At 36.8% G+C, this 25,401-nt stretch overlaps 1 protein-coding gene across 2 annotated transcripts in view; it reads right to left on the reverse strand.

The window, feature by feature from the left end:
- Nucleotides 1-25,401, reverse strand: part of COL21A1 (collagen type XXI alpha 1 chain) — a 97,224-nt gene that overhangs the window by 48,117 nt on the left and 23,706 nt on the right. For both annotated transcript variants that reach the window (XM_063097927.1, XM_063097926.1), the window contains 7 exons: nucleotides 24,908-24,970; nucleotides 11,605-11,658; nucleotides 11,461-11,514; nucleotides 3,511-3,564; nucleotides 2,989-3,040; nucleotides 2,316-2,371; nucleotides 2,138-2,191 (listed from right to left, as the gene is read on the reverse strand). In XM_063097927.1, coding sequence (XP_062953997.1) covers nucleotides 2,138-2,191; nucleotides 2,316-2,371; nucleotides 2,989-3,040; nucleotides 3,511-3,564; nucleotides 11,461-11,514; nucleotides 11,605-11,658; nucleotides 24,908-24,970 — 387 coding nt within the window. The remainder of the gene's footprint in view (nucleotides 1-2,137; nucleotides 2,192-2,315; nucleotides 2,372-2,988; nucleotides 3,041-3,510; nucleotides 3,565-11,460; nucleotides 11,515-11,604; nucleotides 11,659-24,907; nucleotides 24,971-25,401) is intronic.

A 25,401-nucleotide genomic window follows, 5' to 3' on the forward strand; every position in this document is an offset into this window, starting at 1 on the left:
GTTTTTTTTTAAAGTAAATAGGCCTTTTTTTTTCTTTAATTCACAAATGATTCCAGTAAAAAAATTTACAGACAGGTAAGATAGAGTGAATCTAGGAGATCCACACCGGTTAGAAAATAGGAAATGGGAGATGTAACCAAGATCAAATATGAAGAGTAGCAAAAACCTATCAGGAAAGCAAATATCGAGAGTGAACTGACCTCAAAATGTTAAACATAGTGATACATCCTACCATGAAACATTACCAGCAATGAGAAAGTACTGATAAAGGCCAAAACGTGGATGAACCTTGAAAACATTATGAAATTTAAAAGGCAGCCACAAAAGACCACATATTATATGATTCCATTTACTGAAACGTCCAGACTAGGCAAATCCACACTGACATAAAGCAGAGCGGTGATTGCCTCAGGCCAGAGGTGAGGGGTAGTGGCTTGGAAGGGAACGTGGAATGACTGCTAATGGGTATGAAGTTTCTGTCTGGGGTAACGAAAATGCTCTAAAATTAGACTATAAATATACTAAAAACCACTGAATTGTACACATTAAATGGGTGAATTGCATGGTATGGGAATCACATACAAATAAAGCTGTTTAAAAAAAAAGAGCCAATAGATGCTTATACTTTGTGGGTGTGTTTAGGTACATGTGCTATCAAGATTAGGATCAAAAAGGATATTAAAGCTATGTTCAAACCAAGAAATGGACAAAAGAACTAATTCCTTATGGAACACCTATTCTCTACTAGGCACTGTGCTGGGCATTTTATCTTATTTAATCCTAAGTAGCTAACATTTACTCCATTCTTAAACTAGAAAGAACTCAGGGTCAAAGAATTTGCCAAAGGACATACAGCTAGTTAGAAAAAGACATTAAAAAGCTAGAAATTCAACTTGGTTCTATTCTCTAACCTTTACTACCCCCAAAAAATTTAAATCCCATTTCTGGGGGCACATGGGCTTATGCTAACAGAAGACAAGTTAAATTAAAATAAATTAATACCTAGTTTACAGGTAAAAAGAAGAATCTATATTCTGTCATATAGAGGGACTAGGTGATAAAATCCTTAACAGAAGGGGCCACGATGGTTTCATTCTCTTCTATATATCTAGCACCTAATAAATATCAAAAAATCTATTTAATTAATAAATAAGTAGAAAATAAAATACAAATCCAGTGAGATAATTAACGAGAGGGAACCAAGCTCATTAAAATAGGCCCCAATATTTTACACTCAGGTTACTATTGTCTCTCTCAGGAAGCACTGTCTACATTCTTTGAGGAATCATGGGTATTTAGAGAACTTTCATAACACTTGACACAAATAAATGAACAATTTTTCCAAAGGAAGAGAAAACAACAACAGACTAAGACAATTTGGACTGGATTTCTATGGAAGTTTGTGCTTCAAGGTGCTGACCATTAGGAAATATGACGACATCCCTAAATCCAGTACTTGACCAAGTGGCCTCTTTGGCTCTAACAGATTACAAATACTCTCCTTAGGTATCCAAATCAGCTTATAGTTGGACCATGACGTGGTCACTTGGGCTGTTGGCACATTCCAGATCCACTAACTTGAATACATATCATGCCTAACAAGCCACACTATAAAAATTTCATCTACATTTCCATTTGATAATTAGCAAATAAAAAGTTTCTTTACATAGGAATATGATGGTGCTAACCCACCATTACAAGAGCATGTGCCTTTGAGATTTTGCAGGGATGGTGAATGACTGGCACCTTGCAGATCCCTCTTTCTCTAATTCTCTCATATTCATGCCAAACCACACAATTAACAAAGTTTTCAGGGTTAAGTGTACAGGGGTTTTCACCCCCTGAAACTTAAGTTCATTGGGAGATGGAGCTAAAAACCTCTGCCTCTAACCCACCAAATAATTCAGTTTAAATGGCTTATCAAAGAAGCTCAACATTTTAATATCCTGTGATTTTATTTCTAACACATAAGAATTGACAACAAACTCAAAGGAAATTTAGTATTATTTTAAAATTTAAAATTGGCTCTTCCATTTTATCCCAATGCCATATGTAAAAAATAATTCTAATATCGGTATATTCTTCTAAAGTTCACTCATAAGGCATAGAAATCTTTTTATTTTGTTTTGGTAAATACCTTGACACCAGGACTTCCCATTAATCCATCCTTTCCATGTCTTCCAGGTTCTCCCTGAAAAATAAATACACGTGTTTTAATATATTTTTACACTAATTTTGCTTTTTTAAATAAAGATGCTATAAGATATTTTTTATTTAAAGTAAAATACTCAAGAACTTTTTTCTGTCAAACTCACAGCACGTCCAGGAAGGCCAGGAAAACCAGCAATCCCCTTCTCGCCTTTTGCACCCTGTATTAAAAATTAACACTTGAAAAACAACCTTACAATATTTCAAGTTCCAACTAAAACTTAGATTTGAAAGCTAAGAAGTTAACCTCATTATGTAGTGACAGAATTCGTGGAACTACAACCCATGCTCGCTCTGCAACTTTTGGCAAAGCATTATTTTAGCAGTTCCGTGGACACAATGGAAGATGTTGAAAATGTTGATAGATGCAGAATTATTATCACAAGTATCTAGACACAGAAACCACATCCTGACAAAATTAAAAAGCAGTGAGTATTTTAAACATTCAGAGAACTTAATCTTCCTTCAATGTAATGAAATAGGAAGGCCCATAATCTCAGTGGACATGTTTTTAAGCAGCTACTGCCTCCCAAAGGATTTCTTACTGTAAATATTTGAGAAGTTCAGAATGATCACTAGCACAATCTTTTCTTATAAAATACCATGCATTGCAGTCACCACTTATTTTCCCTCTTTTTTCATTGTTCCGAATAAATCACCTGAGAAAGGTGAACAAAGCTAATTGCTCTAACGTTGGGCTAGGACTGTAATTCAAGTTTTCCATTTCTATTACATTAAATGTTCAATATGTATACTTTGCTTTGTGATCCATACTTCCCTTTTTCCCATAAAATCCAGGTGATCCTTTATCTCCTTTAGGGCCCATTTCACCCTAAAAGATAAAATGTAAATATTGAATTTTAGATAAATATAAATATTTCCCTTACAGAGTAAAGAAAACAACACAGACCATAAACAACAGAGTTTAATATGCCTACATCAAAATAAAATAGAAATAATTTATGTTTTGCTTACAAAAGTCCTATTTTCCAGGCTTTATAAAGAAAAATAAGAAAAAATAAGGTTAATACTATAATAGGCCTTATAGTTATGGCTTACAGTTAAGAGAATTTGCATATAGTAAAACTTAATTTTTAAATACTGTAAGATTATACATTTACAATTGGAAATTTTAAAGAGAATATTTTACTCTAACTGTGATATTAATCTTAACCCAATCATTTATATTAAACTTTAATTATATATGAGTATTTACTTATAACACATGTATAATATAAAAGTACTTTCAATTTGAATTCAAATAAGGCATTGCTAAATTTAACAGGAACAGATTTCTTCTACCTTTGATCCTGGTATCCCATGGAGCCCAGGAAAACCAGGAAGTCCACGGTCACCCTGAAAATAAAGCTGAAATTAGTTAAAGAAAAAACATTTAAGTTTAAACAATATCATCATATATTCTTCATCCTCACCCTTGTCAAAATCCATCAGAAATAAATCTGCAAATAGTTAAATTCATATCTTCATTAAACTCTAACTCCATGAAAGATTAATCCCTATTTATCAGGGTTTCATTTATGATAAGAGAAGGAAAGTATTCTGGAACTAGGGGAATCTCACCATTGATCTTGACTCCACCCTTAGAGAGCCGCCACCTATTCTAAAAATGACTTAAGCTTTTGCAGGGGCAAGACATCTGAATTAATTGAAATGATTTAGTGCCAAGACTCTCCGGAGACAGTCATCCTCTGAGGTCCTAACTAGCTCAGTAAGAACAGACCCTGAATTGAAAGTCTCAGCACACTCTAGGACTGTGCAGAATCTTTTTTTTTTTTTTAAATGTTGATCTTACAAGTTATTCCTGGTGGATATCTGTCCAGCCGTGTCTACAGGAGAGATGAAGCAAATCATAACAGCTTGATATCTAATGGATATAGGCTTAGTACTTAGTTTTGTGCAAAATGATGAATATGCTTGTCTTGCTTCAAAATCTTAATCGTGAAGACCCAGTTAAAAGAGGACTAATGTCTGTCATGGCAAGATTTGGGTCAGGTTTACTTTTGTCTAGGCAAATTGAGACACTGCATACAAACAATTAATTATACTCTTAGCTTGGCTGGTGGAGAAAGAGGGGTATGTGAGCAGTTATGTAATTTTTATAAAGGTTATTCATTCACATGTTTTAAAGAGTGATATAGTTTTGGAGGCTTCTAGAACCCCCGAGGCAACTATATTTACTCTACAGTTCCATATCTCTATGCATTCAAATCATCAAACCACATGGTTATATTAGTATTACATTTTCAGTTTCCAACTTTCAGCGTTATCTACTGACTTTCCATTGTGGAGGATTAACTTCTCATACCACTCAACACTTCCTCCCCACCTCCGCATCTAACAGGCACAAATCCCTTAATCTTCTATTACAGCTTTGGTTAAATCAGTAGTCAGTGTTTATTATATTAAGTCACATAAATATACTAATATCCAGATTCTCTCTACTTCAAGGCATATGGGAGAATCACACTTTTTCCTAATATCTTGAAGTTGGTGTGGTTTACAGAAACTGCTCTGGTTGATAAAGATGAATGGAAGAAGTTTAAGAACCAGTGTTTGATCTCCATGTACCTACTACCATAATTAGTTATAATCTAGACGGTGAAACTTCTGTTAGCCTGAGTCTCAGTGTGCGTGTGAGAACACTGGGAAACCCCTTGCTGCTGCTGATAAATCACTAGTCTGATGAAAAATAAACCTTTATTGTTTTAAGGTATGGGCATTTGAGGTTTGTTTGCTATTGTGGCATAACCTGCTCTATTCTAGCTGATGACTTGCTTGTGATTAATGATAATTTGCTGAATATACAAAACATTTTCAATTCCCAAAATGTGGGTAAATACTCTTGAGTCTTCAAAGAAAATTCCAATAAAACAATTATTTTAGGGAGTCCAGATTAGAGTCAAAGACAATCCAGGGTAGTAAGATGGTTCCATTTCCCAAAGATTGCTTTCAAACCTTCTATGGCTGATAAATATGCCTTTGATGAGCCTGCCCATATTACATGTTGACCTAAAATCATAGACTTCCAAGTCAGGTCAAAATTATTTATTTGGGTAGTAAGAGAATATGAGAACTACTATTTTTAAAATTTCATTATTTTAAGATGTCTTTGTGTGTGTTTAAAATGCACATAATGCTTTGTTCAGTAGCCTAGGTATATAATTCATATGTATATATAGGGCTATAAGCCCCAAAGTCTTTTACTGCAAAGATTTTGCAGTTTAAAAGTTTGATGACCTATGATCTAGAGTGAACTATCTCTATTCCCTGGAGAGAGAGATGTAGACCATGAATACTCTCTCTGGCTAATCAGTACAACCTTCGGTACTCATCCATCCAACTCCCCTGTGGCCCCCTCCCCCACCCCATCTTCTTGGCTACTGACAGGCATTCAGGGATTCCTCTCACAGTATAGGCAATAGAATGAAAGAGGCACAAATCACACTGTGAAAAGCTCTTCTGGCCAAAGCAGGAAAATATAGGGAAAAGAAACTCAGATTGGGATCAAGACATTTTATTTCAACTCCCCGATCCTTAAGTATCTTTAGACAAATGACTTAAGCTCTTCATTTCTCAGTTTTCCAAATTGTAAAACTGGGATAATTTACTTTACAATTAATGGAAAAATGGCATAGAATGACTTACTTTACTAACCTCATAGGGCTTTTTTGAAGATTAAATTGTGATGAGGAATGCATATGGACAATACTGAATAAAGTGTACAAATGTATACACAACAGTAAGACCCTTCATGCACCCAATACATGAAGTCTTGCACAAATCCATGGCTCTTTCTCCTCTCAGATTAAAAACAAATGCTGAATCTTACACAGGCTCAGGCAATAATGACTTATTTGGAACTGCTTAAATCTAGTAAAATATTTCCTCTCTCAAACACAGTGATGGGCATTCCCTTTGGGTTTTGGAATTACCACTGGACTTTTCAGGCCTACAAAAAGTAGATTCCCATGCTTCTACTACAGAGTCACTGCCATAGCTTCTCAATGATCATACAATAGAGTGAAGATGAGAAATTGAATTTGGAACCAACGAAATATGAAGCACTCTGTAAAAATTCAATAAAAGTTGGAAGTTTCCTAATGATGTCAGCAGAGAAAGAGAAAAGAGGACAGAAGAGGAATAAAGCCAACAAATGAAGCAGGATATGGAATTAATGTTTATTCATAATAAACTAAGATGCTGAATCCATTACACAGCCTTAAAAGAAAAATGGTTGAAAGATCAGTAAATAATCAAGACTTTGCAAAAGCAGCCACAGAAGTAGTGAAAACCTGAGCACACACAGGCCAGTACCACATGCACAGGAGGTACACTCAGCAAAGCCTAATATCAGAGAATATTTAGGGAGGGTATGGCTAGTGCTGCTCTGGAAGAAAAGCCTCTGAGGAAAGGATGTAATAAGACAATGTCTTTTAAAAAGGAAATTATGATACCACCCCTTCCATAAAAAGTACAGAATGTTTTTCTAAAAAACCTTGGTTGTAACAACAACTCCACGTTTTCTTTAGGTTCAGATGAAGCAAAATACTTTTTAGAAAACAGATTATATGGAGCTGGCCAATTAGCTCAGTTGGTTAGAGCGTGGTATTGATAACACCGAGGTCTGGGGTTTCATCCCTGTACTGGCCAGCAAAAAAAACAACAGAATGTGTGTGTGTGTATATATAATTTAATAATACTTTATTATTTATTACATCAATTATATCAATGCATTTGTAATTGCTATAACTATAATTATAAAATTGGTTATATGTATATTTATATATGTAATACGTACATTTATATTCATATAAGTTTATATTTCATAATATTGTAATAATAGACTCTATTAAGGAAGGAAGGGAAGGGAAGAAGACTGGACCCTGGAGCACTCCAACATTTAGAGAATGGATAGAGGAAGAGACACCAACAAATAAACATGCAACGGTGACTGGTGATGGCAAGAGAAAACCTAGAAGCATGAGGGAGGGAAGAAACTTTCAAGGAGGAGGGAATAGGCAATTTTGTCAAATGCTGCTGAGACATACAGCAAGACAAGAAGAGATAACTAAAGGAGACCAACTAGTGGATTTCAAAGACGGTAGACTGATGATCTCAATATGCAGGCGATGGTTGGGATGGAAGTCCTGCTGGAGTGGGCTGGAGAGAGAAAGAGAAGTGAGAACATGCAGAGAACAAAGGCAACCCTTTTGAGAACTTATACTATGATGAGAATAGAGAAATGACATGCTAGCTAAAGGAGGCTATGTTGGGGAGGAAGGGGGGGTCCTGTCTGGCTGGTTTCGGATGGGTCATCCTTTGGGCTATTGGGAAAACATAAGTGGGAAAGAAAAAAACTAATGACATAGGAGAGAAGGGCTAATAAATAACAAAATCATGGAGAAAGACGGGATCCATAGCACAAGAGGAGGCTTGCAGACTACACTCACACACAGATAGTTCACCCATATTAACAGGAGGGAGGGCAGAATGTAGGGACATATATAGGTAAGAGGATAGAGGTAGTGGGAAGAAATTTAGGGAGTTCCTGTCTGATTGTTTCAGATGGGGCACTTCAACATTTAGGGAAAGGATAAACCAAAGGTATTTCCAAAACTTTTACCTTAGGTAATCAGCAGAACAGTGGCCCCCATAACAAATTATCATCATCACCATCATCATTATTGTTATAAACACTAATTTATATCGCATAACTTAGGTCAGGCACATGAATGGCCTCATTTAATCTTCACAACAAGCCTATAATGCGGTACTATTGCCTCCGGCTTACAGATGGTAAAAACCAAGTTTAAAGAGATAAAGCATGACCACGGAGTTTAGCAGTCTGAATTCAGAACTGAGTGTATAACCTGTAACTGCTCTAAGTCCCCCATTGTACAAACACGTGTGCACATACACACACACCAATGTTTGGGTTGTGGTGCTATTAGAAAGCTACATGGGTATATTATTCTCCCTTTTTGAGAAAGCAGAACAAGGAGGTAACTTTGCTAAGTCAGTTCTGACAATTTCTCACTCTTCTGTCACTACTGGCTTTGTTTTAATTTTGTAAACTTTTTTTTTTTTTGGTCTTTGGGAACACTGAAGAAGTAACACCACTAACATCTAAATTTAATCTATTATCCCCTAATAACCCATTTTGCTTGGTTCTTTATTACTGTTCTCTAAAGATATATATTGGAGTTCCTTGATTATGACTGACTTTATAATAGAAATTTTTGTAAAACCACTTAGTCTTTTGCTTTGGAAGCCCAGAATTAAGGGACTTATTTAAGGAGAGAGGCCTCACCCATCACATGAACTCTGGAGTGGATACTGAGGACAAGGGAAAATGAGGTTTTGAAAGGACCACTTAAATGTTAAATGCCCTAACAAAGAAAATTAAATGTATAACTTGTTCAGTAATGATACCTTAGACATAATTAATATATTCTACTTCCTAGGCCTAGAAAAAAAGAAGTAATGAGTTTGTACAAAGTATGGAATTGAATTTGCCAAAGAAAAGTTTCATTCTCAATTTGACACATAAATATATATTAATCAATACCGTCTAAGTTTTAACAAAACATATTTTGCCACACAATTTAAATATATTAGGTTTCCTCAAGGTTGAGGAAGTATTTTAAAATATTTTTTAGATTTTAAAGAATAGCTTTAAAGCATGTAATAAAATGAGTTAACAATTGAAGATCATTTGCTGAGTAAATATTCCTTTTGACTTTGTAAATTCAGGGGGGGAAAAAACCCTGCAAAAATCTATATACATTTTCTTGTCTGATATGTGAAGAACAAATGTTAAAGTCAGTAAAAGAAAGTACATCTAACTTTAATTATCTTATGTGGAAACTCCTACTGTAGTAGTCTTTGGAGAAAATTCACAAAATGGAAATTATTCAGGAAAATATCCTAAATGAAGAACAGTAGTGTGTGGAACAATCTCTCAAAGGCCACTGTATGATGCCTGGAAAAAATATCCTGCACTGCCACAGTGTCAAAGCCATCTCAGGGATATATTTTTTAACCTTCCTATTTCTGAAAATCAAGGAACCCTATCATAAAGAAAGAATCAAGGAAAAGCCTTTAACTAACTTACTAAGTTATTTTAACTCTGGGTGAAGAACTCTCAGAAGCCACAGGGGATGTAAGGCGGAAACTTGGAAGGTAGCCAAATCAGAATTTAACCCCAACAACGAACTGCAGAAAACAGTCAACTCTGAATGAAATCATTACTGGTCTGAAAACCTTTGTGTAGAGAAGCCTTCACACAAACATACATTTTATTTATCTCATCCAAAAGAATGTATGGCTTTGGAAAATTCACACACCTATATTTAAAAGGTAGCACCATGACACAAAACAGTAAAGATGCTACTAGTAGAATTATCGTTACTCTTTTATTTTTAAATAAGACACATCTATTCCTATAAAAATCTACTCCAATTCTTTTAAGATGTGCAAATAAAATTCCCTCTTTTTATATTTGTTATAAAAAACTCAACGAAAGGGAAAAATAAATAAGTAAATGTAGTCACTCATTCATTCATAGATACATTAATTCATACATGAACACTTTTATACATTTTTTCCTCTCAAATCAGACTATTTGTGAAAATGTGTAGAGACAGCAATGATCCTGTACACTAGAATCTAGCGAGGTGCCTGGCACATGGTCTCCTGGAAACAGGTATCCTCACCCCCGCTGTAGAATCCCCTGTTCACCTGGAGGAGGTCAGGCTGTCTCCTGTGACACCCCCAGAGCACAAATGTATAAGACATCTCCCATTCCTGTGGCCTGGCCTGCTCCTTACTGTGTCTAAAAATTCCTCCATCACTGAAACTGGTAGAGATTGATTAGTGGCCAAAAAGACACACATGCCCAGTAGACAAGAAATCCACTCAGTAGACAAGAAGATTTCATACTTCTTCTTTGGGAATTACATTGACTAATGCCCCTGCTTTAACTCCTCTAACTCTCCCCATATTGTAAGTCTGCACTTTATTATTCTATCTTCTGTCTCTTTTTCAGTCACTAACCCTCCTATCTGTCGTGGTGACTACTCGAACCCATGACTTGCCTGTGGCAGCTGCCAGCCCAACCAATGCTCCATCCCAACTACAACCATGCTATATGATAAACAGAATAACGAAAACAGCCATTTATTTAAGAAAAAAACCTGTGCCAGGAACAATATTAAGTTGTTCTCATATATTATCTCATTTTATCCTCACAATAAACCCATAAAGAAATCCCCATTTTGTCAATGAAGAAAATAAGATTCAGAGACATTAAGTAACTTGCCCAAGATCAAAGAGCTTGAAAGTAGCAGATCCATTGGCCTCTAGAGAGGTTTTTTAACAGCTACAATTTTCTGCAACCAACATAAGCAACCATACAAACATAAAATGGACAAAATCTAGACCAGTGTTTCTTAGGTGTGAATGCTGTGCACATTTTAAAAGGTAAGAATTTTGCAAGGATGGCACTTAGAAAATTACTGTAGTGTTTCATCAGGAGCAAAATGCAGAATGCCTTCAAAGACCTTGGTAATAAGATTGTGCTCTAGGAATTAAGCTAACAAATCGACATGAGGATCCAAGCAAATACAAATGAGCATCTTGGACATGAAGAAGCTATCAGGGCCAGTAGGCATTGATTAAACCCATGGAAAGGTACCAATATATTTAAAGACTACATACTTCAATAGCAAGCATAGTGAATCTCAGAGTGGTAAAAAAAAAAAAAAAAAAAAAAAAAAAAAAAGTAATGCAAATGTTATCTGCACTCATCAAAGCCCTACGGAAGAAGTCTAGTAAGGCTAAACCAATAGGCCACCTGCCAGATAAATACATGCATGCATGGACCTGCAGGCATTGGACTATCTGAGGCTAATACGCTAACACATTCCATTCACATGATTCACTTCACTCTCCTCTAAGAAGGTAGCTCCGGTGGAGCTTAATCACAGGGAGAGAAAATAGCATCCAGGCAGTGCCAATGTCCACTTCATCTGACAGATGACCCTTTTCATCTAGTGATAAAAAGCCTTCTGTAAGCCTTATTGACCAATGGCTACTGACAAATTTCTGAATTCACGAATCTTGGAATTCACCAAGGTGAACACCATTAAATGCGAACCATTATAGATAACATCCTTTGTCTTGTTTGAGTGACTAAAACCACCGATAGCATTTTTATTTGTGTCTATTTACCTTTTCACCATCTCTCCCCGGTTCTCCTTTGTGACCTGGTGGTCCACGGGCCCCCTGAATTAACCACAAAATAGGATTCTATTAATTGTGTTTTTTGGTCACTGGAAATGAGATTTCTAAAATGTTTATAAACGAATCACATACTTGTATTCCTGAAGATCCTGGAACACCTGGTGATCCTGCAATTCCCTGATATCCCTAAAATAACAAGAAAAATAAGAAACAATTAATACTTTATCATATTTACAAAGAGCAGATCTCCATTTCAGGATTCACTTATCTCAAGTTTCTTACACCTACAACTGTACTTGTGACTGTTTAAGAAACCAAAATAACAAAGCATCAAATGCTTAAAAGGAATTCATATCCTTCAATCTTTATGAAATCCTTAAAAATTGTATAGGAAAAAGTATTAAGTATCTCTAGATTAGTAAAAATATCCAGAAATGCTTAAATTGAAAGGAAGGCTTTGGGATGAAAATTCAGGGTCAATGTTCACAGTTTCTAAAGAAATGTTCTGCACATTAGGAACATATCCAATATATGCAAGAGAAAACCACCTAAGAAGACTGGAGATAAACAAATATAATACATTTTTAAACTACCTGATTAATGGCCATCTGCGTTAATCCCTGGAATAAATTAAGCCTTGATGGATGTTATTCTTTAGAGTAAGTCTATAGCATCCTTTGGGTTACTCATTTTACAAAGCTGCTGATGTTAAACCCAAGCACGTGGCTGTGACATGACCCCCTCACTCCCCCAGGCTGAGCTGTCTGCTAAGGGCATGGGGAGAAGGGAAGTCACTTTCATCTCCACTGCTTCTTGCACATCCCTCCGGAAACTAGACCCTTGGTAAAACAGCACAACTTTTCTAGACAGAGGCAAACTATTAACTCAACACTCAGCACATGGCACCTAGCATCTCCAAGCAAACTTGCAGGCCCTGAACACTTATCTAAGGATTCCCAGGACCGACGTCAGGTTCACTTGGACCAGCTGGAACCTACGAACACATACACTGCTCTATTCATATTCCATCCTTCTCCCTTCTCTATTCAGATTCCATCTTTCTTGGACCTTACTGTTTGGGTACAGGTTTCTGTTGTCAACTGTGTTAACACAGATCTCATTAAGGTTTCCAACTACATCTTCATTCTCAGATCCAAAAACTTCACTTCCATATGGCTATTCATGGGTCTCTGTACTGGCCTTTGTATTGATCCACTCCCTTGTCGGTATATATTTTAACTGGTTCCTGCTTTACCATTCGCGTTTTCAAATATTCCTTCTAATATCAGAGTACTTCAAAAAGTTTGTGGAAAAATGGAATTAAAGATAATACAAATCTTTCCACAAACATTTTGAAGACCCCTCTTTTATTTTGTTTTGTTTTGTTTTTTGGTGATGGCCAGTACGGAGATTTGGACCCTTGACCTTGCTATTATAATACTGCTCTCTAACCATGCTCATATTTTTTGCTAGTTCTAATAATAATAATGATAGTAAAAATGGTTGTCTCTGAAATATCAATCTTAGATTATTGTTTTCCTCCTTTTATAGGCACTTACATTTCTTATTTTGTAAAATGCTCTCTCAATTACTTCCAGAATGACAATAACTATGCAATTTCTATCACCAACCATCAACTTTTCCTCCATATTCCATTCAGTTCTTCACAGAGTACATCATCACGCTTTCTCCGTGACTGCTCAGATTCAAATTTTTCTCTTGAGTGTCTCTGCACAACCCTTACACATTTCACTTCACCAGCCGACAGTGAGTTTCATAGTCAGCCTCTCCACACTCCTTATAAAACAGCCTGCGATTTCCAGACCACCATCTGCTCTCTGGACCAGCACTGTCTCTGTCATTGGGTTATGTGCCCCCTTGAGATCAGGAACCAGGTCTAATTCATTTCTGTATTTACAACATTGAACACATTGTTTGGCACATTTTTGATAATCAAACATTGAAAGACTTACCATTAAGTCATCCACATTACAGCTAAGTACACAAAATCTCTTTCCTCAGGGAACCATGTTATGTTTGTGCAGTTTTCAGAAGCAAACTGAAACTTTCAGTAATATCATGTGTCTCATGTTCTCAAGATTAGTCAAAAGAAAGAAAAAGGCAATCTACATAGAGCTTGCTCAGCCACATCTCTACAGCTCTAGATATCACTGACTTCCCTTCTTTCGACCACTTTGGAATTAGACAGGCCTGGAATGGAACGTCAACTCTGTCAAGTCTAGCAATGAGCAGAGCTAGATTACTTATAAACAACACCACCTAGAATGTTTTTCACATCCTTCAAAATTCTATATGCACTCTCTGGATAGTCTAACATGATTTACAACAGGCTGTTGTAATTGAGAGAAACAATAGCAATGATTTATAAAGTATTTATCATGTTCTACACTAAGTGCTTCCCATCTATTAATTCACTTAATCCTTACAACCACGTGTTAATGTAGGTTCTAAATCATCCTCATTTTCAGATAAGGAAACTGAGGCACAGAAGTTTAAGTAAATTGCCCAAAATTACATAACTACTAAAGTTGACAGCCAGTGAGAACAACCTCTATTAGAAAGTGCCTCATTGTGGATAAGATCTAATCATTCTAGAATGATTAATCAGATTCAAAGAAGTCCATTTTGTCAAACTATTTTTAAATTGTTTAGAAATTCTGAGTGCCCAGAGGAAAGGAATGTTCATAAAATTCCTCAAAAGAAAATTACCATGGAAATTGGCTATTAATCAAAATCATTGATCATCTGCAAAGTCCACATTTAATAAATTATTTTTCTTTCACATTTTTTCAAAAGTTAAGCCAAAAGATCATATCTGCCTTATTACTTTTTTCAGAAAAGTAATCTTTTATTAAAGATTAATCTTTTATTAAAGAAGGTGCTGGCTGTGTCTCCTCTTTGAAGACGGTGATGTGATACATTTGTCACAGAGGACACATCATATTTCAATGGGTTAAAGCAATGTGGAGATACCCGGGACTGTGTTCCCAGCTCACCTCTGACTCATAATGTGACCTCAGGCAGAGTCAACAAATCCCCACATCCTGGGAGGCAACACAGGGAAGTGGAAAGACAATGATTTTTGAAATTGGAAAAGACCATGGGCTGAATTTTTGTTCCTCCCTTTACTTTCTATGGGATTTTGGCAAAGTTACTTTTCCTAGCTAAGGCTTAGTTTTTTACCATAAACTGAGATAATAATAGCCACTCCACTTTTGCAAATAAACAAACAGAGTCACAGGTGAAGATGTCTGGCAGATGTGAGGGACTCAGTAAATGTGAGTTTCTTTCTTTCTTCAGACTCAATGACTATATAAAACCACAAGAACACTTCTGCAGAATGTTATCCTTAACAGCCATCATCAGCGCATTGGGAATGGCAACTCCAGTCATCATATTTATAAATTTAACTCCTTTTCAATATTCACAGAGGCCTAATGCTGAACATATGAACATAGGCTCAGTGTATCTTATAATAGTTCTGTTTGTTTTATCTCTGGAGACTCTACAATACAGGAACAATAAATGCTTCCCACAGTATGAGAATACTGTGGTGTATATATGTGTGTGTATGTGTGTGTGTGTTTAAACTTACCATAAGATTCACTCTTGAAATCTCCCCCTCCCACCAACATAGATTCCCCCAACTCTTGAAATCTTAGCTACAGAAAAAAAATCAAAGATTATTTTAAAAACTAGAAGAAATATGTTTAGTAACAAAATAAAAGAAACCAAACCACATCCAATCTGGGGGATCCCAGGGCAAAACACCAGAAAAAATTGGATGAAATTCAGAAAAACAAATTTTGGACTAAAAATCAGGAAAATAAAGGTTAGCAGGGGGAAATATTACAACACATCAATTTCCAAGAGGAGCAAGAAATAAAACATGGGTTGACTCATAGCCGGATACATTAAAGCAAGAAAAATGCCCTAAGACAGTAAAAATGATAAGCTTTTCATGTATATAACTAATTAAGTTTTTCTCCTGAACATACAAGTTTCTGTTTCATTGTAGAATTGCAACTTTCATGTGATTTTTGACCAATTAAAACTGTTCAACATGAATTTTGCCATTTTTCAATTATTAGCAGGTCCAAATATCCACTTTACCCCCATCTGCAAGATTTCTGACAGTATTTAAGACTTTTCCATGTTCACAGAAAGTCTCTTTGTATATGAGTCATTTTTTAGGGAAAAAAATATTCTCACTGCCAAATTGTAGGGTTGAAGAAAAGAATACAGAATCAATTTAATTTTCTTCCATGATTCATAGTTACAAGTCTCCAGGAAAGATGTATAGCATTGAAATGGAAATTAAGGAAATAAAATTCTCACATGAGCAAGGGTCACCACCTATTCTGAGCCCAATTCTAATCATATAAAATATTCTGCCAATCTAAATATGTACATTTTTTTCAAAGTAGTGAGGAGGGTAGAAATATTGGCTTCCTTTCAATACCCTAAATTAAAAATGAGAATAAAATCTAGAGAAATAATTTTGGATGTCACCCTTCTTTTAAAAATGTAAAAATGTGATTTAAAGTTTATCCTATTACATAATTTTCTTCTAAGTTTTCCAAAATTCTAACAGATATTCTTAGATACACAGCCAGGGTAACTAGGTAACCGAAATCAAGTGTATACTTTTAATGTCCACTGTGGATTCTTCCAGTAGTTGGCAGAATTTATAGCTCCATGCAACTAGAATCCAAGAAAATGCAACAATCTCTGTTTTTCTATGTATATCTAATCCAGAAACTAGTTTGTTTGCTACCTAATCCAACTATTAGTCAAATAGTTCATATGTTCAAATTACTTGAGCAGTCAGTTAAAACATATAGGTCACATTAGCATACGCAAAATTACACCTGAGCTAAATTCTAAGAAAGAAGTGTGATGCTATGGGAGGTGAAGAGAAAGCACTCAGGGGAAGCTTTTCTAAGAGACAAGCTCTAAGGAATACTACAGGAAGCCCTTCAGTATGCCATACAGCATGAAAGGACAATCCATACCTACAGAACCAAAAGAAGAGAGAGAGAGAAAGGAAAAGCATGCTGCAGAACGAGACAGGAACGGTAGACTGGAGGCTGCGTGCACAGCCTGAGGATGTTATGAAGGACTTTGATCTTTAGCCAAGCCACGAAAGTCGTTTAAACCAAGGGGTTGCCCAATCAGACTTGAGCTCTGAAAATATCATTTGCTACACCATGGAGGACGGATTGTATAGATTAGAGGAGACAAGGGAAAGCATGGAGACCAGGGAGAGAGAATGGTAGGCACAACCTGAGTCTACTCAGGGTGTATTTAGTCTAACCTAATGGTGGGTTATGGGAGGTGAGGAATCTGAAGTTGAGGAATGATGCCCTGGTTTCCAGCTGGTGCAGTGGGATGATTGATGATATCACTGATTGAGAGAGGGACTCAATTGGTTGCAAAATATAAAGTAGAACAAAACTAAAAAATGTTTTTATGGTCTAATATGAATAATTTATATTTGACAATGAGATGTATACGCTGCTGTGAAGTAAACAGGATTTCTACTTCAAATTAAATCAAACAACAATTACTATAAATGAAATTTAATCTAAATATAGTCCTCCCTCCTGTAGGGAAAGGTGTATTTATCCCCATAAATACAAAGCAACATCATCTCATTTCTTATAATAATTTGCCTTGAACTAAGCACATAAGTGATAAACACTGCCTACCTCTTACAAATAATCTCTGCAGATATAGCTAAGTTCTTAGAGTCACAGAATTTAATTAAACTTTGGTAAATCGTCTTATTCCCTGAGTAAGGTTGCACTTAAAGTTGTAGTAAGCTCATCTTAAAAGGAGAAAGCACAACTGTTTAAGGTAACTGCTGCCATTTTTAGTAGTTCTTACTTTCCAACCTCAATCTTTAGTAATTATGCTTTCATATTCAAAGTGAAGTGATCAATAGCTAACCTCAATTCCCTCTTTGCCATCCTACTATATTTTTCCATAATACTTGACCCCATCTGATACTATCTGTGTGTATTTATTACCTGTATCTCCTCAATGGAATGTGAGTTTCAAAACTGCACCGTGTTTTGGGTTTTGTTTCTTTTCCCTTTTGTTTATTGCTATATTCCTTTAACCTAGGATAGTGCCAGGAACACAGCAAACACTCAACAAATATAGGGTATGTGAGTGAATAAATGAAAGAATAAATAAATAAGCAAACAAATGAATATCCATTGAGTCCAACCAGTCTGAGAACTGAGAACTCCAATAGCAGAAAGAGCCCTGCATTCATACAGATTACAATGAAAGAAGACACAATATAGCAGGAACTTATCTTTAAAATCACAAATGCTAGATGTGTCACTGAACAATTCCTGGAAGGATTTAATAAATATACAAATAACATTAGCATGTGTATATACATATACATGATCATTATTGCATACTCTATCTATAATATATAATATGAGGAATGATTTAAGAGACACATGAGATAAACATGGAAGGATCCACATATGAGAAGTAAAGTCTTGGAGAAAAATGAATGAGTTAGTCAGCTAAGTTTTGTCTAGGAAAGCTTAATGAAGACATGAGTTTTAAATAACATTTTATTATAGAAAAAAAGAGATAAACTGCCCAAGTATAGGATAGTTCATTCAAGGCAAATAGTCCATATTTTAGTTTTTCAGTGAGACCCTCATGAGGGGAGGAAGAGAGAGAGGGATGTGTCTTCTTAATGGCAGTGGGAGAAGGGCAAGACAATAAATCTTTGGGGGGGAGGGGGAAAGCACATAAATAAATAAATAAATAAATTCTTCTGCTAAGGAACCCAGACTGAGGTGACTGAGAGTTCAGGTAGAAACTGTTCTCTCTAGAAGGACATTTCATACACTTCATAATTAAGCCGTTTCATATAATTCTATCTCCAAGTTAAACAATAGCCATTTCCTTGGCTTTTATCCTAATGTACCCCATTTTCCAGTTCTTTAATTTTCATGGCACTCAGCCCCAAATTCCCCACAGCTCTTAAACTGTTGAGTCCACAACTGGCACCATATTCAGTTAAGGGTCTGAAAGGAGAAAAGCATAAAAAGCTTTTCTCATGGATCCTACTTGCTTTATTGCTAATTATTCACCCCTTGCCAAGCTAACTCTGCAAGCCTAAGTGCTAGTGCTCCTCTCTTTCCTCCTATTCTCTACTATCATTCTTGAATATTGGAAAACAGAATCTCTTTCTTGAATTGCAAATGAAATTCAGTAAATCCTCCCTCATAGGCTGTCTTCTGAGTTCTTACACTCTTCCAGTTACTCCCTTCTGAATGAATTCCAGTTCCAGCTTGTTCCTAAAGTGTAAAATCCTAACCCAATCCAACACTCCTGAGGCAGGACTGTCACCTCTCTCAATATAGATGTTACATATTTACTAACTTTGCCAAAAATTGCATCAGCTTTTTAGGCAGCCCCATTTCATACATTGATGACTTTTTCACCAAGGTTAAATAACATCTCACGTTAGAACAGCTCATTCCCTAAGTTCTCCAAATCTTTTTGGATCTTCATGTCGTCCCAAATTTCACAATAAATTCCCAATGAAATCAGTAATTAAAAGTCATTAATAATCATAATAAAGTAAATGAACATATAGTATCGTGTCTACTGCTCACAAAAAAACTGAAATAAATAAAGAGCAAAAATATTTGATCACTTTTACATTTCCAAAAATTAAAAACAAAATTATAAATCAAATGAGTAGACAGAAGAAATATTTGTAACATATATATTAAGGGATTAATTCACTTAAAGCATAAGAGAATTATTGATCGATATGAAAAATACCATCAGCCCTATAGAAAACAGACAAAGAACAAGAAAGGACACTTCACAAAAAGGGAACTCACCCCGAATGTCAGACTTCTATATTCAGCTTCCTACGTAAAATTTCTACTTGAATGTCTAACATATAAATTTAACATCTCCAAAACCACACTCTTGATTTCCATTATCCAGTTCTCTCTCCCCTATTCTTCCACATATCATTAGAGTCTCCCTTGACTTATCTCTCTCTCTCTCACCCACCTCTAATGGATCAGCAAATCCTGTCAGCTCTAACTTCAAAATATCCCAGAACGTCAGCAGCTCTCTTCCTCTCACCACTACTACCTGGACCCCAGCTGCCACCATCTCACTCCTGCATTACTGCAAGAGACTCCTGACTGGTCTCCCTGTTTTTGTCCTCATCACCCTAAAATCTATTTTCAAGCTGGAAACCAGAATAATTTCTTTTACAAATGAGTTAAAACAGGTCACTTTTCTACTCCAGTGGCTCCAGAGCTCACTCCAGCTGAAAGCCAAATTCATCACAATGGCCTAAAGAACTCCATGTGACCCTCCCTTCCTTCTCTTTCCCACCATTGTAAATTCATTTCCTATTAACCTTCCCCCACCCTGCACTTCACATTTTGGGCTTAACAAGTCATGTAACTTCTTAAGTCCCCACCTGTGCTGACTACCACTTCTGGAAGGTTTAATCCTCCATAGAAAGCTCACCCTCTCTGGCATCTCTACACCTCTCAGGGGCTCACTGAAGGGGGCAGGGCCAAGGTGGAGACTGGACCACTGAGTGTGTCCCCCTGACCATCCCACTCTTTTATCTACTGGTCGCAGTGCACAACCCCTCTTCCCATCTCACTTCTTAAGGCCACTAACACGGAACATCATCTCCAGAATTCTACAGCTTAGTCTATCTCACCTTTCTCTCTCAGCAAGTAGGATGACCTTCCTGCAATCTTAGAAAACCAGACTGGAGAGAATCTCATCTGGCATCATTTTCTCATTTTCCAGATGAAGAAACTGAGGCCCATAAAAGCAAAGCAACTTTGCTAAGCAAAACAGCCCCAGATCGCTTCAATGACCAGCTATAGCTTTTGGTTCAGTAACATATTTTTACTTCAAGAGTAATTAATAACGACAAAAAACAGAAATGAGCACTGTAAAAACATAAACTTCTACAAAATCATAAACTAGTCCTATTATATGTTTCCACCTATGGCCTTCTTTAACAAATCAATGTCCTATCAGTATAATGCCTTTAGTAGTTGTACTACTCTGAATTACCTAGCAGGATATATATAAATATTTCCCCTCCTTCCCTTTTGTAATGATAAAACAGTAAAATAGCAACATGCTCAGATACTGTGCAGACAGAATTTATTTAACTGAGAGAGAAATGAGAAAGAAATGGAAGGATTTGAAATAGCTCTTAAATTTTAGTGGAAGGTACTTTCCTTATGAAAATTAGTATTTCTCCAGAGTGGAATAATTTCCTATTTAAAGCTTCAGTTGACTTGGCCTGGTTATAACGTGCGAAAGAGATTCAAATTGCTTATTGAGAGGGATTGCACAGAACCAAATCCAAACAAAGCAGAATTCCCTTCGAACGGTTCCATCCAAGTTTCCTTGGTCCAGATGGCTCCAAGAGCCAGCCACAGGCTCCACCCACACCTTCCCACCCCGCTGGGTGCTGGCCCCGGACACACACTAATGACCCTCAGCTGTTCTGGCTCCCAGGCTTGCTTTCTCTTCCTGCTTGGCCACCCAACCTCACATCTCCTGCAGAGGGGAGGAAACAGGGGGGAAAGGAGGCATTTCAGAAAAAGTCATGTCTCTGGAAAACCAGGATTTGAGCTGATATATCATTTTCCTATTGCTGCTCTAAGAGATTACCCCAAACATAGTGGCTTAAAACCACAAATTGATTATCTACAGTTCTGGAGGTCAGAAATCTGAAATGGATCTCAGGAAGCTACAATCTGGGTGTCAGCAGGGCTGCATTCCTCCTGGTGGCTCTAGGTGAGAACAGTCTTTCCCTTTCCCAGTTTCTAGAGGCTGCCCACGTTCCTTTACTCATGGTTACCTCACTCTGATCTGTGTTTCCATGATCGAAAATCCTTCTCTGACTGACACTCTTACCTCCCTCTTATAAAGATCCTTGCGATTACATTGGGTCATCCAGATAATCTAGGATAATTTCCCCATCTCAAGATTCTTAAATTAATATCTGCAAAGTCCCTCTTGCCATGTAAAGTAGCATATTCACAGGTCTTGGAGATTAGGTTGTGGACAACTCTAGGAAAACCATTACTCTGCCAACCACAGTTGTTTTCTTTCTCTGATACTACTATCAGACACTAATAGGTATATTTATACATAGAATTATACACACATACACAGAAGCACACACACATATATATTTACTGAATGAAATGAGGCAATAAGTCTATTATAACTTAAATCAGAGTCATAGAATAATATCCATGATTATTACATCAGGATAATAACAACTAATCTCCAGTACTTCATTCATGAGAAGATTTTTTTTTAAAAAGTAAAAGCAAACTGAGAGCTGATAGCCTGGGGAAAGCCTGCTCAGCACTCACCTCCAAACACTGCCCAGGACTTTTCATCTCTGAAAACAACAAAGGCCTCAATAATTTAGCAGTGCTGTGAGCGAGCTCCTTATGAGGTACCAGCAGATGACACATCAGCCTGTGAAGTGTATCTGCTTTGGAGATGATAGAGCACTGCAGCTGCCAGTCACAGAAACAGTAGGTCCCAGGAAAGGGGTCAACAGTCAGAGGAGGCTTACATTTGTAAAAATCATCTCACCCAGTATGATTAGGGCAGAACTCACACTGGACCTCAGGGAAGTATCTTCAGTGAGATTAGGGCACTGTAGTAAGGAAAGGCAACAAGGTCATAGTGAGAAAAGGATGTGTTATAGGAGAAATTACAAGGCAAATGTTGGCTTATAACAGGGGTTGAAGATAAATATGAAAGGGAGGGGGGATGTTAGGTTTGGAATCTTTTCATTCAATTCAATTCCAAAAGAAGTAGTCCAGTGATAATTTTCTCAGCCTCTACCTCCAAAATACACCACCTAGCTGTTTCTGTACTATCTCATATGAAAATTTAACTTCTCTTCTCCAGGCCAGACTCTCCTCTTGTGACTGGAAACAATGCCCTCCCACCTACGCAGGAATTTTCTTCCTGCAAATATCCCCTGTCTCCCAGATCTTTGACTATTTCCCCTTTTGCCTCATTTTCATCATCATAAAAACATGCTACATTATCTTCCATCTTTTAAAAACTTGCTTTTATCCCACATGGTCCCCATTCTTCTGCTCCCCTTTATATTCCTTAGAAGAAGCATCTATTTCCCTGTCATCATTTCCTTATTTCCCACCCTCTCCTGAATCCATTTCAATCCAGCTTTTGTACCCACCCTCCCTGAAATCCTATTCATCAAGGTCCCCAATTACCCCATATAGCAAATCCAACTCAAGTCATAGGCCTCACTCTTTGCAACCTCTTGACAACAATGACACAACCGATGGGATGCCACACTCTCCTGGTTTTCATCCTGCTTCACTGATCAGTCCTTTCCAATTTCCTTGGCTGGCTCCTCCTCCTCTTTTTTTCTCTGTAAAAGGGCACTAAGCTCAGTCCACTGCCTCCCTCTCTTGTCTATTTATCTGTACTCACTCCCTAAGTGATCTCATCCACTCTCGACTTTAGATACATCTACATGAAAATGAGTCCCAACCAGACACCTCCCACATGTTCCAAAATGCATTCTCTATTCCCCACCCCCCACAAAACTTACATCTCCCCCAGCCTTTTCCCAGAACAATTAATGGCACCACAATTCACCAGTTCCTCAAGCTAAAAATCCTTCAAGTCTTCTTTGATGATTCTCTTTCTTTCAAATCCCACATCTAAACTTGTCAGCAATCCTGGTCAGCTTTACATTAACAAGTAATCCAGAATCTGACTGTTTCACCACATCACCCTAGTCCAAGCTACTCTTACCTCTCACTTAGAATCACAAAATAGCCTCCTACATGGTCTCCCTTCTTCCACTTCTGCCCTCATATAATCTACTCTCCAGATAATATTTATCCTTCTAAATCATAAATCAGATCGAGTACTTTCTTTCTCAAAATCCCTAAATGGATTGTCATCACACTCAAAATGAATCCCAATGGGTGCACTGAGCAGTGTGCCCTGATCGCCCAGCAGCACCTTGGCTCTCTGCAGCTCCAGTTGGCCACCACTTTGTTATCTCTTCAACCTCCCTTCTTTGATAATCTTCTAGAGAGGCTCCCCTACTTATCCAACTCCTTCCCATGTAACACTGCTGTACAAAGCCTCAGTATATCACCACTTCTTCAAAAGTTGGCTGGTTTTTTGCAAGTAAATTTGTTAGCAAACCCTCCTCAGGGACTTATGCAACTCCTCTGTCTTGATGGCTGTGGTACTGATGATTTAACATCAAGCCCATGGTTCTATTATTCCTTGAACATTATCGATTTGCAATACATACAAACCTTCCCACTCCTTCATGGGAAGAGTTAATGTCTTATGATAATAAAAGTCTCTTAGGAGATACTTATTTTGGTGGCAACTATTATTTAACATTCATAATATTTAAAAATTCATGATATTTATATTAAAATTCATGATACTTATTTACTTTTATGAGCATACCGACAGGTGACTTACCTGTAAATATTTGCCTGAAATGCATTTTATAAAGTTGACTTGCTTTATGTTCTCTTTAAATGTCCCTAAAATTCTCTTGAACCTTACAGGATTTTTTTTCAGTTCCATTCTAGGTATACTCCTGTGCACGTATTCTTAGAAAAATGACATCGTCTTTTAAAAAGATTCACTTGAAAAATTCCATAGACATGTAGGGAAAAGACAGAAAGATTTCTAAACCCAGCCATTCATGATACTAATAACTCACTGGATGATATTTTTGTTGTAGCAAAGGTCTACACAATTTGTAAGTAAGAAGTAAAAAGTGACTAGAACACTGATTCGATTGACCAAGCTGGCCTTAACATTCTCTTTAGCTTGACTAAATTTAGGCAGGCTTCTTCCCGACTTCATGCCCCTGACCTCTCTTAGAGTATTTACTTTTAGAAACTTAAAATTATAAATTCTTTCTCTACCTCTTTGAGAGTAAATCTTTTTAAAATTTCTTGCCAGTTTTACAGCCCAAGCATATCTTTCTCAAGGACCTGAGAGCCATCCCTTCCAGTCTCTCTGTCAGGGTAGAAATGTGATTTAGATGGACACCAATTAGCAAACACAGATGGCATAGTCACAGAGAAAAATATTTTCAAACTGAAGAATTGCCCATTGAGCAATCTTCCCATTGAAGTCCTCCAGTACTTTTCACTAGCTTACCCCGGTGCCCGAAAACCTTCCCTTTGTTTCAACAGAGTTGAATTCAGTCTCTCTCTCCTACTTCAGTAGCACTGAATAAAGTCTTCCTTGCCTGTTGAACTTTGCCCAGTGCAATTTTTACTTTGACTATAATCCCAGTACGGGAGATGACTAAGCTTTCAGTACTCACAGGCTTACCATCTTGACCAGGCTGTCCAGGGTAGCCAGGGTTCCCAGGCAGTCCAGGGTCACCCTAGACAGGAAAAAGAAAAAAAAAAAGAAAATTCTCAGTACAAAACAACTAACCACATTGGTGCAGTCAAGGCTCATTAAAGTTCAAAGTGAATTCCATTATTTGAGGCTTTCTGTATGCTAAAAGTAGGGTTAGAAAAATTATATCATATTTTATATCATGCCTACCTTAACAAATAAGGCTTTTTATTATATAAAAACTTTCAATAATTTATTTCTGCGAGCACACCACATATAGCAAATGAAGTCCTTTTCACTGATGCAAAATGTCAATATTTATGGCAGGAGACATTTTCAGAATTTTGGACAAACTGTAATGTAGCATAACAAATATGGTTTCCATTATAGCAATATTTGACTCACAAGTCTCTAGACTTAATTCTATTCTAAATGTTGCACCACAGATATCCATGTCCTTATAATGCAATAATT

Source organism: Cynocephalus volans, chromosome 5 (genome assembly GCF_027409185.1).
Source record: "Cynocephalus volans isolate mCynVol1 chromosome 5, mCynVol1.pri, whole genome shotgun sequence".
Lineage (NCBI taxonomy): Eukaryota > Metazoa > Chordata > Mammalia > Dermoptera > Cynocephalidae > Cynocephalus > Cynocephalus volans.